Source organism: Neovison vison, chromosome 1 (assembly GCF_020171115.1).
Source record: "Neovison vison isolate M4711 chromosome 1, ASM_NN_V1, whole genome shotgun sequence".
Lineage (NCBI taxonomy): Eukaryota > Metazoa > Chordata > Mammalia > Carnivora > Mustelidae > Neogale > Neogale vison.
In genome coordinates, this window is record NC_058091.1 from 231,764,197 (window position 1) to 231,781,033 (window position 16,837).

Consider the following 16,837-nt stretch of genomic DNA (forward strand, 5'->3'; position numbering starts at 1 on the left):
TCCTTAAGCTGTTAGACTGTGTGATTTGGTAAATAAAAATGTAGACATCTCTTGACAGAGCTACCTGGGTGGCCATGCCTGAGTGTACGAAGGACATGAATTAATCCTTTGTATATTTTAAATCATAAGATACGTAATTCATGGGATATGTTTTCTGATTAGGGAAATTATTTTATTTTATTTTTTTAAAGATTCTACTTATTTGAGAGAGAGCATGAGAGGTGGGGAGGGGCAGAGGGACAGGGAGAAGCAGACTCCCCGCTGAGCAGGGAGGCCGACATGGGACTTGATCCCAGGACCCTGAGATCATGACCTGAGCCGAAGGCAGATGCTCAACTGACTGAGCTCTCCCAGGCGCCCTAGAGAAATATTTTTAATGAAGCCTTAAACCTGGTTCTTTACAAAACTACAATTCCAGTAGATAGTTAGATCTTTCAGTGAGGTAGGGACCTCTGAAAGATCCTGGAGTCAATTTGTTGATACTGGCAATAAAGAATGAACTTAACTGGTACATTTTCTTTCTTTTCTAGCCTTGACGAGTTATGAATTCTTCAGTCGTCATGTCTTGTGCTTTTTTCATTGATATTAGACAGAATTCCAAAGAGTACATTTAACCTTTTCTTCCCTTAACACGTTTATGATTAAAGAAGATGCAGTTACTTTCCAGCTTTCAGACACTAATGCTCATCTCTGACCCAGTAGTCTCTCCCAGGGGCATATTTCCCAGTGTTTAGTGGGGTAATTGTTATATAAACATACATCAGGTGGTTAGCATTAAAAAGGTGAAATAGAATAGCAGAGAATGGAAACAATGTAAAAGAAGGCATTATTTTGTGAAACTTTTGTTACAGTTGTTCAATACCATGTGCGTGTTTAAATATGGGGTGGCAACATAAAATGTAGTTTTGAAAAATGGATTGTGGTCATAAACCTTAGAAAAAAGCTATTCTAGATTACGGCCACGCCTTTCCTTCATCTCACCCTGTTAACCACACTCATGATTCTCTGGGGGAAGAATTCTATTAAAGAGGTTTTCCCCATCTAACTGGAGAAGGAAGATAACTTAAGATCATTCTTCCCCTCACCTTCCAAAAGTTGTAATTTACAAGCTTTGAAGCAGCAATATGTAACTTTCTAACCTGTAGGTGAGGTCTGGCCTTTGATTTGGTTTCATAGTCCTTAGCACATGCATTGATAGGTCGTCTCCTTTATAATGATTGCTGCATGAAGAACACAAAACTTTCAAACAAAATCCTTTCAGTGATAATACTCTTGGAATTTAGGAATGTGAATCCTAAAGGATGGCCTTGGTCTGAGGTAAAGACGGCATTTCCCACTAAATCTAGTAAATTAAGATTTTCACTAATAGGAGAGAAGTGTTTCAAGAAAGCTTCTGCTTCTTGCTGGTGAGGATTCGGAGAAAGGGGAACACTCCTACACTGTTGGGGGGGATGCAAGCTGGTGCAACCATGGAGGCTCCTCAAAAAGTTGAAAATAGAGCCACGACCCAGCAATTGCACTACTGGGTATTTACCTTAAAGATACAAATGTAGTGATCTGAAGGGGCATGTGCACCTGAATATTTATAGCAGCAATGTCCACAATAGCCAAACTATGGAAAGAGCCTAGATGTCCATCAATAGATGAATGGATAAAGAAGATGTAGTGTGTGTGTGTGTGTGTGTGTGTATAGATATATATATCTATATATGGAATACTATGTAGCCATCAAAAGAAATGAAATCCTGCCATTAGCGACAATGTGGATGGAACTAGAGGGTATTATGCTTAGCGAAATAAGTCAATCAGAGAAAGATAATTATCATAAGATCTCCCTGATATGAGGAAGTTGAGGGGCAACAAGGAGGTATGGGGAGTAGGAAAGGAATAAATGAAACAAGATGGGATTGGGAGGGAGACAAACCATAAAAGACTTAATGTCACAAAACAAACTGAGGGCTGCCAGGGGGAGAGGGGTAAGGAGAGGGTGGTTGGGTTTTGGACATTGGGAAAGGTATGTGCTATGGTGAGTGCTGTGAAATGTGTAAACCTGGTGATTCATAGACCTGTACCCCTGGGGCTAATAATACATTGTATGTTAATTTAAAAAAAAAAAAAGAATGCTTCTGCTTCTAATCCAAATTCCATTTTCCTAACAAATTTTGGAAGCAGTTCTCCATTTTTTTTAAAGTAAAGACATTTTTCAAAACCTGCTTTGGAAAAGATTTGGATTTTTTTTTCTTTATTACTCCTTTTCTACTTTTTTCCCTTTCTTTCTCTTCATCTCAACACATTGTAATAAAAAAATGAAGGCATATTTATCATCTACTGTATTTATTGAATTGACTTTTCTTAAGTTTAATTTAAAAACATTCATGTAATATTCCATATTTATCCTAACTAAATTAAGTGGTTTTCATTTATATTGCTTTAATTTATAAATGTTTAATTGAAAAATAAGAAGCAGTGGTATTCCCTAGGAAAAGAGATTCTTCTTTGCTGTGGGACTGGAGAATGGGCTAAGGGTTAAAGCACTGAATTCGATTCTAGTTCTGGCTCTGCCATCAATTAGCTCTGTGACCTGGGACAAGGCAGTTGATCTTACGGGAATTTTTTTTTCATCTATAAAATAAGGGAGCTGCTTTGTATCTATGAATCTAGATTTTTTTTTTTTAATGCACTCACACACCCAGAGTCAAACCCACATCTCTTTGTGGGGCATGTGTGCCTGTGCCCGTGTGTGTATGTGTGCGTGAGCATCCAGGAGACCATTGGGCATGATGTGTGTGGATAAAAAAACTCCCGTGTCTAAGAAATGTCTCCTTCAACAGTGGAATATGTATACATACTCTTTGCTCCTGAGAATCTGGTGTCAGAACACAAGATTATTTCTGAAATTCCAGATCTCATTTGAATTAAAAACTGTACTAGTTCTATGAGATGACTACCAACCTAGCTATATTTTATGTGTGTCCGCAAATACCTCCTCAGCCAAAAACTTACACAACCTCTTTCCTTTCCCTCCATCCTCCTGGCCCCAGCCTTCTTTCATGGAGTCAGTTTTGTCTGCTTTGGCCTGAATGTTTGATTGTTAGCCGTCACTGTTGGGTTAGGATAGATTTTGCCAAGTATTTTCCAAGGAACATGAGCTATGTGAGAAGTTCATGTCAAAAGGACATGACTGGGGCACCTGGGTGGCTCAGTGGGTTAAAGCCTCTGCCTTTAGCTCGGGTCATGTTCCCAGGGTCCTGGGATCGAGCCCCATATCGGGCTCTCTGCTCAGCGGGGAGCCTGCTTCCTCCTCTCTCTCTCCTACTTGTGATTTCTGTCTGTCAAATAAATAAACAAAATCTTTAAAAAAAAAAAAAAAAGGACATGACTTTGGTCTACTAAGTTTCAGAAATGCTGCTTATTATAATCTCTTCTCCCAAATAAAGTAGTCTTGAAATAAGGAATCCTGTTTAATTTTTTTTTAACCTGGAGATCCCAAACTAATGTGAACATTAAACACTGTTTTCTTTTGGGGCACCTGGGTGGCTCAGTGGGTTAACCGCTGCCTTCGGCTCAGGTCATGATCTCAGGGTCCTGGGATTGAGTCCCACATCGGGCTCTCTGCTCAGCAGGGAGCCTGCTTCCTCCTCTCTCTCTGCCTGCCTCTCTGCCTGCCTCTCTGCCTGCTTGTGATCTTTCTCTGTCAAATAAATAAATAAAATCTTAAAAAAAAACAAAACAAAAAACCCACACTGTTTTCTTTTTTAATACCTATTAACCAACTTCATATGGAATTACTGTTCCACAAAATGTTCTTTGGGAGATGATCAGGTAGATAACAGAAAAAGGTGGATTGTCTCCAGAATTACATAACTAAGACTCTTGTTTGTTTTGGGGTAGAGCTTTTTGGGTCCTTTCCTATTAATCTGCCTCAATTTATTTGATTATCTCCTTGAAACTTAGTTCCCAAGGGATGAGTTTTGGAGAGGATAAGGAGGATGGGATGGGTGGCTGGAGCACAGCAGTAGCAATTCCTGGGTGCTTGTGGAGTAGAGAAGATAGAGCTGATAATGGTTTGGGGCATGAGGGGCGTGGTGGGCTAGAAATGATCCCGCCACTTGTCAAATCCCTGGAAGCTGTGATTGTGATTTTCTTTAGCAAAAAACTCTTGTAATTAAGTCAAGGATTGTGAGATGAGATCATCCTGGATGGGCCCTAAATCCAATGACAAGTGTCCTCGAAGAGACACACAGAAGAGAACAGGCACATGGAAAAAAGGGCCATGTGACCACAGAGGCAGAGAACAGAGTGATGTGGCCACAAATCAAAGATAGGAGGCAAGGGTTGGAAGCTCCCCCAGAGCCTCCAGAGGGAGCCAGTCCAGCCGACACCTTGATTCTGGACCTCTGGTCACCAGAGCTATGAGGACATAAATTTGTCTTGTTTCCAGCAGTGTGTGGTAATCTGTTATGGCAGCCCTAGGGAACTAATAAAAGGGGGAAGAGCTCTGAAAGGGAAACCCAGTGAAGCAAAACCTCAGCCACCTGAGGTTGCTGCCTACAGTTAGCTCGGACTGGTGTTTACCACAGCAAAGGCACAGTGGGAGTGCCAGCTTCATATATGGCAGGTTTCAGGGAAGCCTTCATCCTGGGAGGGGATACGGGGCCCTCCACCTCAGCAACAGCCCTTGTAATGTGAGACATGAGCTGTCTTCCCTTCTTCCCACAGGCCACAGAGGCAGAGTGCTGCACCTGGCTTTGAGTCCAGACCAGACCCGAGTGGTTTCTGCTTCAGCAGATGGCACAGCCTGTGTATGGAGCTGCTGTCACTCAGCAACACCATGAGCTCCAGCTTCCTCACTTCAAAGTGGGAATAATGACAGTGGCCTTGTCTTCTCCACGGGGCTGTTGTGACTATCAAACTGGATGATGTGCTTTTCCCGAGGTGAATGTTCTCGTGACCTTTCTTCTCAGGCGTATTTGCTCTGCTTCCTCCTGTTCCATTTCCTGATACTATCTTTGCCTCTTCTCTATTTTCCCCTCCCTCATTCTCTTCTTCTTCTTCTTCCTTCTTTTTCTTTTTTTCTATCTCTTCCTTGTTAGGGATGCATTTCCACTGTGATAGCAGAGATTTCTATAGCAGAGATTTCCAAACACCTTTTTCCCTCTTGACTTTTCTCCCAATTTCCAGCCTCATATTTCTTTCTGCCTCTAGATATTTCCTTTCTGAGATCCTTTCCTGTTTTAGCTTAAACCAAATACATTAAAAACATCCCTTATTCACTTGAAAAATATTGGTTAAAATCCCACTATATGCTAAGCAGTATGTTAAGCATGCCCATTATTTCCTCTCAAAATGAGATCCCCTGTAGAACTCCCTTGTCCCTCTCCCTGCTCTCATCACTATCTTGGTCATCCCATCATCCAGGGAACCTCCTGATTATTCCATTCCATGCTTAATCTGCTCACACTTTGTTCTCTTCTGTTTCATTCTAGTCATGTCCTGAATACCTGATGACCATTTCATTGTAATTCCTTCTGTTTTCCTCTCTTTATTCTTCATGGGTCTCCACCACACAGTTAGGCTACATTTCTAAAAGCATGGTGGTGATCTTCTCAGCCCCTGCTCAGAAACTCTCAGTGACTCCCTATTACATAGAGCCCTCACCTCAACCTTAGGGTCCTGAGCCCTAGAACTGCCATAGACCTACTGAGCAAACTTGCATGTGGTCATAACACTTACAAGAATAGGACTTTGGATTTGATAATTGCTAAGTTTTTTTTAAGTCTTGATCAGGCCACTGTTCTCTCTCTCTCTTTTTTAAAGTAGGCTCCATGCCCAGTGTGGAACACAACGTGGGGCCTGAACTCCACAACTCTGAGATCAAAACCAGAGCTGAAATCAAGAGTCAGACTCTTAATGGACTGGGGCACCCAGCACAAATGTTCTTTAAAAAATTTTTTTAAAAAAGATTTTATTTATTTATTTGACAGAGATCACAAGTAGGCAAAGAGGCAGGCAGAGAGAGAGGGGGAAGCCGGCTCCCTGCTGAGCAGAGAGCCCGAAGCAGGGCTCGATCCCAGGACCCTGGGATCATGACCTGAGCCGAAGGTAGAGGCTTAACCCTCTGAGCCACCCAGGCACCCCATCTTTTAAACGTTAATCCTTGCTCATTTCCTGTGTTAACCCTGGGCTAGGTATTTTGATTTCCTGCCTTTGTGCTTTTGTCAGAGCTTTTCTTCTAGTCTGGAATTTCTACTACTCTCTTCCTTTTCTTTGCTCATCAAAGTCTTAACCTCTCTAGGAAGTGTTTTGAGACGATGTTACTTGGGTTCGAATTCTTGGCATCAGTCTATACCATCCACTTGAACATTTCTTGTACCCTAAAGACTTCCCTGTACCTACTCTTTGTCAACACCTTTCCATTATTCTGACCTCTACACTATACTTTTGTTTTATGCCAACCTGCAGATAAATGGAATCATATCTTTTATATTCTTTTTGACTTCTTTCACTCACTATTAAGCTTATACTATTAATTCATGTTGTTACATGTAACTGTAGGCTTTTCTTTTTCATTGCTGTGTAATATTCCCACATGTAAATGTATGACAATAGTCAATCCATCTTACTGTGGATAAATATTTGAGCTATTTTCCATGTTGACTTTAAGAATAAAGTTGTGGGGCACCTGGGTGGCTCAGTTGGTTAAGCATCTGACTGTTGATTTTGGCTCAGGTTATGATCTCAAGGTCGTGAAATCAAGCCCTTTGTCAGGCCCTGTACTCAGTGGGGAGTCTGTTTGAGGGTGTCCCTTTGCCTCTCCCCCTGCTCATGTGTCCTCTAAAAATAAATAAATCTTTTAGAAAAAGAATAAAGTTACTATGCACACTCTTAATCATTCTTTGGTAGACAAAAGCACACATTTCTGTTCAGTATATACCCAGGTGTGGAACTGCTTGGTCATAGGATATTGAGTTTTAAGTAGTCACTACCAACTTGCCTAAGAAGTATCAGTTTACGCTTCCATCAGCAATGAATGAGGGTTCTATGCAACTACTTTTTAATTGGACTTCGAAATCTATAATGTTGCCAGTAGGGAATAGTCTATCCTCTTATTGCTATTAAAATTCTAACTATGAATTAGGGATTATAGCAGGCATCTACAATATCATCCTAGGGACTCTCTTAGAGCCCTGTTTTAGATGTTAGCACCAGACTTCATTTTTTAGGGTAAGGCCTCCCATCACCAGCTGTATATTGAAATCACTGGGGAGATTATATAAAGAATATTATGTCCTCGGTCTCACTGAATGCAATTAAATAAAAATTTCTAGAGGTGGGACTAAGGATTTGTAATTGGGCTATGCTCCTTCTTTGTTTTAGGAGGCTGTCTCTTGGTGTTGATGTATGTTCTTGGCTTGGGTATACATTGTGTGTGTGTGCATGTGCATGTACACTTCTAAAGGAACTGATGGAAATTGCAGGAATCCATTCACATAATCACATTTTGAAGTGGCTGTTGGACTGACGACTCCCCAATGAGTTCAATGTGCTGAATAACAACATAGGGGTTTTTCAAGGAAGACTTTGAGCACTTACTGTCTAGGATGTGATGGCAGCTCCTGTAACCATTGTGTTGGCTGGATCCACCCAGGCTCAGGGTTGAGGAGAACCAAGAAATCACCTAGATAATCAAAGGCTTCTATGCAAACCCATGAGAGAGGAGGCTGACTCTCTGTTGTATACTTTTCTTGTCTGCCAAGTGCATCATTTCTGTCCCGTAGAATTTTATTTTTTATTTCTCACCTGCCTTTGGGAAACACGGTGAGACACTGCCCCTTCTACTTCTTTCTTAGACTCAGGTTCTTGCAGAGAGATGGATAGATTGATAGATAGCATGTGTTGATGTGGAGCAATGGCCTTAGAAGGGCAAAAGCATTTCCTTTTAAACCCAAATGCTCCACTGGCTGTTCCTGTTTCCTGCAGAATTGCTGAGCCTGTCACTAGACAGACCTGACCTTATTGTCACTCCTGCTGGGCCCCATTTAGACAGTGAATAATTTGAGGAAAGTATGTATGTCACTTGACGCATGGTTGACCCTGGTGACCTTGGCTCTCTCGTCTCTCTTGCAATATCTGTAAGGTTGTCATATTCCTCTCTTTCCCCTTGCCAGTGCAGATCTTCCCACTGAAGGTATAGGAGAAATGGATACAGTTCCACAAATTGATTTTATTTATGATAAGATTAAGAAGTCACAGCAAGTGCCCACCCCATAAATGGTGAATCACATAATTCCACTCCTGAAACCAATACTACACTATATGTTAACTACTTGGAATTTAAATAAAAATTCGAAGCAAACAATGAAAAAAGAAGGGACAACAAATGCACTGAAGTACAATTAGCTAAACAAACCCCTTCATAGTCATAATTGTCCAGTTGAGATGCTTCTGTGAGAGAAGAGTATAGACGCCAGGTCCTCGAGGGTCTCCACATTTTCCTGGAAGGCCAAAGGCAGTAATGCCTCTAAAAATACCCTCACATATCAAAGGGCTTCCAGAATCTCCCTGGAGGAAAACAAGAAAGGTAATGGAGATCAGCATGGAATATGTTCACTAGTGGGATGGAAAAAATTCCATTCAATGTGGAACATTCAATGTGAAGTTAAGACCAATCTTGACTTAAAGGAAAATTTGTGCTTAAAAGTCCTAAATGTTGGGGCACCTGGGTGGCTCAGTTGTTAAACATATGCCTTCGGCTCAGGGCATGGTCCCAGGGTCCTAGGATCAAGCCCTGCATCCGGCTCTCTGCTTGGCGGGAGGCCTGCTTCTCCCTCTCCCACTCCCTCTGTTTGTGTTCCCTCTCTCTCTGTCAATTATAAAATCTTAAAAAAAAATTTTTTTTAAGAAGTCCCAAATGTTTGGAAATGTTTTAATATTTTTAAATTGGCTTGTTCAATTTATTTATAAACCAGTGAACATGCAATAAAACTTGTATTACTGCTCATGTTATCCACCAATTTTAAGACTGATTCTGCTTTAGGAGGGAAGCCCTCCTGTTTGTCATTTTCTTAAATTGCTTAATAACGCAAAGGGTAAAAGAGTCAAATGCAGACGGGATATTGAGGCAAAGAGGCATCATATCTTCTAGTTTTATAAGGCATACATGTCTTCTAGATTCTCTAGCATGTAACTGTTTTCCTAAAGGAACAAAACCAAAGCAACTTTCCCCTTTGTCCTGTCAAATAGACAGAAATTGCTCCCCCAAGTCTCTTTGGAGCATCTGACACCAGATGGGAAATCCCAGAAACCAGTGGTCACACTTCAAAGTTAATGAACTCTGCCAACAGAGAGGCTTTAGTTAGCTGAGGTCACTGCTTTATGCCTCCTGACTGTGCTATCCACTCTGTGACCCTGTATTCTCTCATGGAAATCTAGAATCAGCATATTTAAATGTATTGAGGTCTAGAGTCTGAAGTGGTCATTTCACTACTCTTGCTTTAGGGAGTATCGGTGGTGCTAGACAGAAAACCACAGAGGCATGTATATAGAGCTCTGTAAACACCAGGCTCTGAGTGCCCAACATCTTCCCAGACAAGTGAAGGCATCAATGATCCCTCGTTTTCAGGCAAAAACTGGGCTTATGAATACATGAACTAAGGGAAGTGTGTGAGAGCCTGGGACCCCTCCTGGACAGGTATATTTCTCATAGGGTGTGAAATTTTCATCATGAGTACATCATAGCCAATTCTAAAGGGTCTTGGGCACTAAGAGAAAGGCAAAAGGATGGTTAAGCTTTGACCCTAGGGTGGCAGTGGAGAGGGGACAGGCACACTGGGACGTGGCTGTGGCCTCAGGATTCTGCATGTGTTTCCAAGGGTGGGAAGGTTCTGGGTTTCTGGATTGCCAAGATGGTGGATGAGGGGAGGGGAGGAGAGAGAGCAAAGGAGAGAAAGTGAAAAGGTGCAGAGGACCAATGTCATCTCTTCCTGGGATGTGCCTAGCCATGGTCCCAAAATGAAGCCATTCAGATTCTGCAGATGTTTAGCCAAGCTTCTGGAAAGAACAGAGACACCTGGATCTCTCATTCTCTGATTCAAGCTCCCAGACCACCTATACTGCAACTGCTTCTCTTCAGAGGAGGCTCTACAGTCTTTGGGAAAGGTGAGAAATGATAAACTCAGAGCTTAAAACTTTCTAAGGTGTCTCTGCTACTTATATCTTTAAGTCCCCTCTCAGGGGACTCTGGGATGGAGACTTGCACAGTCTCTGTATGGGTCACATTTGGAATTTGCTTCTTGGGGACTGAGCTTGGCTCCAGGAAGCAGCAGAGTCTGGCCAGAGATTCTTAGGCAGGCTTGGAAAGGACGGGCATGTCAGACTTGCTAGTTAAGTGACAGCAAATTTTGGAGGGGAGGACTGAGGTGGGGAAAAGGGCATGGAAGTCCTTAGAGGAGCCCTGACTTCAGCTTTCCTGGATGTTACATATTTTCAAATTGAGATCTGTATATGTTTATATGAAAGATGAGAACAAGTCTCTGATGAATGACTTACATGAGCTTACATTGATTTATTTGGGATTTTATCAAATTTCTGTTAAAAAAAACAAAACAAAACACTAGGACCTTGCAGAAGCCAACGCCATGACAAGACAAAGCCTGATGTTACAGGTTCTCTCTCTGCGGGACTTACTCCAACAACTAACACGTGGGACCTTATTTTACTTACATTGCACGAGTCTTTTCCACCTTTGAGGCTGCCAGCACAGATCATATTCAGTCCAATCACAGGATTATAATTATAGTGCTTTTCATCATTGCATATTCTTCGATTTATGACGGTGATATTGACTTCTCTGAGGGTGTCAGACTGAGGGGAGTTATTGCGGATGCTCCCCCAGCCTGCAACGTGACACGTGGTTCCTGGTTTGACATCATCCCCCTTCTTAGGGAGAGGGAGGATACTCACATTTTTATTAATTTTTGCTTTTTTTTCCAGCTGTTAGAAGACAAGCATGAAGACTTAACAAAATAAGATCATTTAAATGGTCCTATTTTTACTTAAATTCTAGCCCCACCTTCAAGGACCCCATTATGTAACTCTTGTCTATAACCACAGAGCACCAAGGAAAAAACTTCCATGGAGTCAGCCAGATGGTGGGATGTTCTGTGACTGTGAAGTCTATCAGAGGTACATACCTGTAAAAGTTTCAGATCCCCCTCATGTGTGTGCGGGTCAAAGCACGGATAAGGAAACTCTTTCTTAATATACATTATCTGTTTTTCTGACTCCTTCTTGGTTATTGAGTGGGCTCCAAGAATGACCTGGGAACTTTTGTTCCTGGAAACAGACATGACACTGTTAACTGGGTTTACTCTTTATATTAGGAGCTCAGCATATCATATGATCCGCTTTACTGTCTCATTTGTCAATCTATTTTCTGTGGCAATTCTTGTTTGTGGCTCAGAAAGAAAAAAAAAGTGTAGTTTAAAGAATAAAAAAAATGTTTATGAATCTGTCATCATCATCACCAGCTTCTTTGCAACACACTAAACTAGGTCTGCTGAAAAACAACAAGAGAACTCCACGGCAGCTAAGCCAAGGCTTGGGATCTTAGGGGTTAGGGTTTTAGTGCCCCCTCACCCTCCTTGAGCTGTGGTAGAGAATGAGGTTGCAGAATCAGGTTGCAGAATGCTAGAAAACAAAGATCTCAGGGGTCTAGAGATGGAAGCAAAAGACACTCAGTAATTGTAGAGGAATGCACTGAAGGATCTTTGTAAGAGAACAACAAAATTAAAAGGGAAAACTTTCAGAATATGATTGTTCCATGAACCCTATTTGCATGGCACTGAGTGTGTGTATATTGTGGGGATGGTGATCTGGAGCAGGGACCCAGGATCCTTTCTGTTTTTTTACTCCCTGCAAAAGGTTCATTTTGATTCATAAAATCAAAATACCCAGGAGGCTCCTGACTGGTTCAGTAGAGCCTGTGCCCCTTATACTCCCCTTGAGTATAAACTCAAGCCCCATGTGGGGACTGGTCCTACTTAAAAAAATGCTCTCTGGTGTATTAATGATTAAGGTTATCATCATTCACAGCGTAGTCTAAATGAAACCAACCAGATGGTCTCACTGTCATTTTTCCATTACATCAGTTGATGTGAGTATCACTTAAGAAACTAGAACTGGTTTCAGTAGAGCACAACTGAATGATGAAATGTTCTATACATCTGCCTCATTCAAAATGGTAGCCACTAGCCACCTGTGGCTAGCAAGGACCTGAAATGTGGCTAATGCCACCAAGGAAATAAATTTGTAATTTTATTGAGCTTTAACTTAAATTCATAGATCCACATGTAAATTCATGTAACCATATGACAGTGGCTACCATATTGGACAGCCCAAGTTTAGAGGCTTGATTATGAGAATGGAGGAAAGACCAGGCCTGGAAGAGCTCTGAAGGAGTAGTCAGTGGGGGTTAAGAGATGGCTGAGATGTGAGATACAGTCAGAAAAGGAAGAGGGAAAGTATTAGGAGCAAGCTTTCTCTACAAATCAAAGCCTCAATGAGATACCACCTCACACCAGTCAGAATGGCTAATATGAACAAGTCCAGAAACGACAGTTGGCAAGGATGTGGAGAAAGAGGAACCCTCCTTCACTGTTGGTGGGAATGCAAACTGGTGCAAGCACTCTGGGAAACAGTATGGAGGTTCCTCAAAAAGTTGAAAATAGAGCTACCCTATGACCCAGCAATCACACTACTGGGTATTTACCCCAAAGATACAAATATAGTGATCCGAAGGGGCACATGCACCCGAATGTTTATAGCAGCAATGTCTACAATAACCAAACTATGGAAAGAGCCTAGTTGTCCATCAACAGATGAATGGATAAAGAAGGTGTGGTATATATATACAATGGAATACTATGCAACCATCAAAAGAGATGAAATCTTGCCATTTGCAACAACGTGGATGGAACTAGAGGGTATTATGCTGAGCAAAATAAGTCAATCAAAGCAAGACAGTTATCATATGATCTCACTGATATGAGGAATTCGAGAAACAAGACAGAGGATTATATGGGAAGGGAGCGAAAAATGGAACAAAATGAAACCAGAGATGGAGACAAACCAGAAGAGACTCTTAATATCAGGAAAAAAACCCTGAGGGTTGCTGGAGGGATGGGGGGTAAGAGGGGAGGGGTGGCTGGGTGATGGACATTGGGGAGGGTATGTGCTATGGTGAGTGCTATGAATTGTGTAAGACCGATGATTCACAGAACTGTACCCCTGAAAAAAATAATATGCTAAAAGTTATTTAAAAATACAAAAAGAAAAAAAGAAACAAGCTTTCTACTTGACTGTTGAGCTCAGGCTCCCAAGGGGACACTTTAGTTTTACCCTTTCATACTGTGGTTAATTCTCTCTAGTCATGAAGTCAAGACCAGAAGCAAAGCCTTGCAGTGCTCAGAGCTGGTAGCTCTAGCCGAGTATGACAGCAAGCATGTGGGTGCCCACTGTGGATCTCACATGGATCTGATCCTTTGGGGCTGAGTCTGGGCTTAACTCCCTGCTGGGGTATAGCAATTTCCCAGAGACTTAAGTGATGTGAAGATACTAATGTGAGCTTCCTGTGGTTTTAGTGAATATTTACTCTCTTTATTAATATTCCCCCAAATAAGAACATCTGTACAAACATTTTTAGAACCCCAGCACTTACAGGACACAGTGAGCTGCAGTCAATACCCAGTCTTTTGCAACCAGAGCCCCAGCACAGACTTTTTTTCCTTTAAGTAGCACCATGTAGGGTCTTGAATGAGGAGTCACTTGATTTCCTCCAATAATTTCTACACAGAAATCTGTTAAAAAGAAAAAGACAAATCCTCTCAGCTCCCACCCCAAAGAACTCTCCCTAAAGCCATGTTCCTGAGACCACACATGCTTTTCCCGCTTGGGAGAGGAAACCTAGGTGTCAGGTCCCCCCCGACCTCCTCGCCCTCCATGGAGATGTTTGGATATTGGAATGTAAATCCCACTCCTGCTGGACTCCCTGAGAGTGTCCTGCTCTTCTTTCACCCACAGAAGCTGGGCCATCAGCAGCTCCAGGGATTAGGAGGCTGGAAATCTGCCACAACAGTGGAGATCTGGTCCGTAGCGGTTGCTCCAAGAGATGCTAGTGATGATGACCACCTTGAGGGCACTCCACCCTCCTCCCTTCTGGCTGAGTACTGATCTGGGGAAGCAGAGCTGCTTTCAGAAGCCTGAGATTGCCCTTCCGTCCTTGCCAAAACACAGGGCTTATAAACTGATAGAGTGCCTTTTAGCTGTGCCCCACCTATGAGTTCTTTGATCATTGTGAGACTTCTGTTTAATTGACACTGGTATTCTCCTTGTTCCTAAATGGACCAAAGAGTATCTGTTGCACCTGAAGCTCCCTTTCAACCTGTGGACTGAAACGCATGGTCAAACCAAAGACCTTTTCCAGAGAGGTAGGAGAAGGAAGGAAAGAACTCTGCCTTAATAAAATTTCCATGATGACAGAGCAGGAGTAGGGTTTCCTGATTACAGAAAATAGTCTTACGCACAAGAAACCCCATTCATGCTGGTTTAGCTATCTTGTGCCTTTGCCTTTGTGATACGCTTTCAGTCCTCCACCCCTGTGCCAGATGCTGTTGGACTCTTCTAAAATACTTCTGACCACTGGCTGAGATTCAGTGGTTTCTCCTTTAGGGCAGAGTACCCTTTACCCCATTAATAGAGCCAACTTGCTGCCAAGTTCACAATCAGATGCAGATGGTCAAAGTGAGGGAAGGGGAAGAGAGTGGTCCTAAGGGCTCTCATTTCCAGAAGTGTGTTGGGAAGCAGATATACTAGACTCTAGAAGTTAGAAGATAAGGAATTTAGAGAAACGCTGACAACTTCACCCCCATCTCAAATTTTCCTTGGGTGAGTCGTGTATGTAAAGATCCCAACGGTATGTCTTTGGACCTTCTGAGCTGCAGAAATCATAAACTCAGCAGAATAACTTCATTTTTATTTTTCAAAATCATCTGTTTGGTGAGCACAGACACAGCTTCCAAAAAAAAAAAAAAGTCAACATCTGCAACCAACCCCTCCTAAAAGGGTCAGGGGTAGAGTTTAGAGCAGGTGAGAAGCTTCTGGAACCTAGCAATTCTTGATCCCTCCCCAGAATCAAAATAAATCCGAATCTTGGGAGTTGGGGCTGGATGCAAGCACTGTTTAAAAAGCCCTCCAGAGTATTCTAACGTGTAGGACAGTAAAGACCACTGGTCCAGAGCGTCAAGTCTTGCTTTACTTTATCTGTTCCTTTTATGCGCCCACATTGCTCTCTCTGACCACAGGCAACAAAGAAGAGTGGAGCAAGCCTCTCTGTTGTTTCCTTTGAGGGAAAGATATCACTGGATTTTTTTTTTTTTTTAATATCTGCTCTGTTTTCAATGTTACAGAGGCTCTAGCATGCCTGAACACAGTCCTACTATGCCAGGCTGATGGTCTGCCCACGCTTTTGACCCATATGTGTAGCAACCTTTTATTTTAAAAATTTCTTCTCATTTTTAGGTGCAAGATAAACTTCCTTGCAGATTCCTGGCAAGGCAGGTTTTTGCATCAGCCCCTGGCCACTGCTCCCGTGTACAAAAGCTGACAGACCTTGGGCTAAAGCCATGGCTAGTGCCTACCTGTCAACATACTTGAAGCAGTCCTAGACCAGTCCTCACTCTCTTGAAGGTTTTCAAGAAAAAGTCTAAAGCCACTCAGGGGGTATAACCTGTCTTGTGATAATGCCATGAGCTTCATAGCGTTTGAAACTGATGCCCATGCAGCTCATATAAAACCAGTCATGTTGGTTACTACTTGGAATGCCAGAGAAGTCTCTCAATACCCCCAAAGAGTCAATGTGGGGACATTCCCAGGGACACACTAGAGAAATGATATAAATTCAAGTCATTCCTGATCTGTTTTGGGTAACAAAATAAGGTTTTTTTTTTTTAAACTTTTTAAAACCATCCATGTACTTTCTGCAGCAAGAAAGGTTGAACACCACTATTCCCTTCCTGAAAGATACTATTTATTTTCCTAACTCAAGCATCTTTGTTTATTCACTTATTTTGTTTATTCATTTATAAATTTTCAATTTATAAATTGGCAGAAATAAACACTGATGTTTCCATTATTTTTTGTGAGGAAATTTTAAAGAGGAAAGAAGGATGTTTTTCCTTCTAAAATAAAGACATAGAATTCAAGGGAGAGTATTAAAGCATGGGGAACAAATATCTCCTCTTATACATAGCTAATCTTGCCAAAAGTTTGCTGAAAGTCTGCTCCATTTGCTTAATGGTTATGCTGGAAATGATGAGAAGCAGTCTTACCTCCAGGAATCAGCAGGAGAAAAACGGCAATTGAGAGAGAGGATGCCAGAAACATACAAGAGATTCTCATTGTGGCTGCTGTCCTGTCCCCACATCAATCGGCACGAAAATCTGTGTTAGCTCTTGACTGACTCTGTCTATATACTGAGGGTACAAAGGATGTGGTTTTCTCTCTTTCCAAGTTCAAACTTGAACATTCAGAAATGAAACCCAAGTGAGAACAGTGAACAATTACTCATTACAGTGGTCATGCTTTCCTTTGCTAGGACTGCTGAGGGAGGGGAGGGCAACTCTATAGTGTGGGTGGGGATGAGAGGACCCTGTTGCCCTCAGAACGTAGTACAAAAGGGGAGACTCTAATGTGTTTTCACAGGAATTTGGAGGATTCTAGTTCTCATCAGCAGCAATACTATCTTCTGCTTCCACTAATGGAATCTATTAAGACTTAAATT

General features: G+C 41.9%; 2 protein-coding genes across 4 annotated transcripts in view; one reads left to right on the forward strand and one right to left on the reverse strand.

Annotated features, from left to right (window-relative positions):
* CDC20B (cell division cycle 20B) overlaps nucleotides 1–5,224 on the forward strand; it is a 45,253-nt gene extending 40,029 nt beyond the window's left edge. For all 3 annotated transcript variants that reach the window (XM_044224766.1, XM_044224775.1, XM_044224781.1), the window contains one exon: nucleotides 4,720–5,224. In XM_044224766.1, coding sequence (XP_044080701.1) covers nucleotides 4,720–4,835 — 116 coding nt within the window. In that variant the 3' untranslated portion in view covers nucleotides 4,836–5,224. The remainder of the gene's footprint in view (nucleotides 1–4,719) is intronic.
* Nucleotides 5,225–8,204: 2,980 nt separating this feature from the next.
* Nucleotides 8,205–16,511, reverse strand: GZMA (granzyme A). The gene is made up of 5 exons (XM_044240795.1): nucleotides 16,386–16,511; nucleotides 13,718–13,856; nucleotides 11,193–11,334; nucleotides 10,723–10,992; nucleotides 8,205–8,562 (listed from the first exon to the last, which is right to left on the reverse strand). The coding sequence occupies exons 1-5, from the start codon at nucleotides 16,453–16,455 to the stop codon at nucleotides 8,401–8,403; spliced, it is 783 nt and encodes a 260-aa protein (XP_044096730.1). The 5' UTR covers nucleotides 16,456–16,511; the 3' UTR covers nucleotides 8,205–8,400.
* Between the last annotated feature and the right edge of the window lie 326 nt (nucleotides 16,512–16,837).

What these genes read in the sequence shown, in the direction of transcription:
- GZMA (XM_044240795.1), bottom strand. Translation starts at nt 16,455, where the DNA reads ATGAGAATCTCTTGTATGTTTCTGGCATCCTCTCTCTCAATTGCCGTT. An exon ending in ACTGCAGCTCACTGTGTCCT is followed by an intron (nt 11,335 to 13,717) that starts GTAAGTGCTGGG and finishes GTCTGTTTCCAG; the next exon opens with GAACAAAAGTTCCCAGGTCA. An exon ending in GGGATCTGAAACTTTTACAG is followed by an intron (nt 10,993 to 11,192) that starts GTATGTACCTCT and finishes GTCTTCTAACAG; the next exon opens with CTGGAAAAAAAAGCAAAAAT.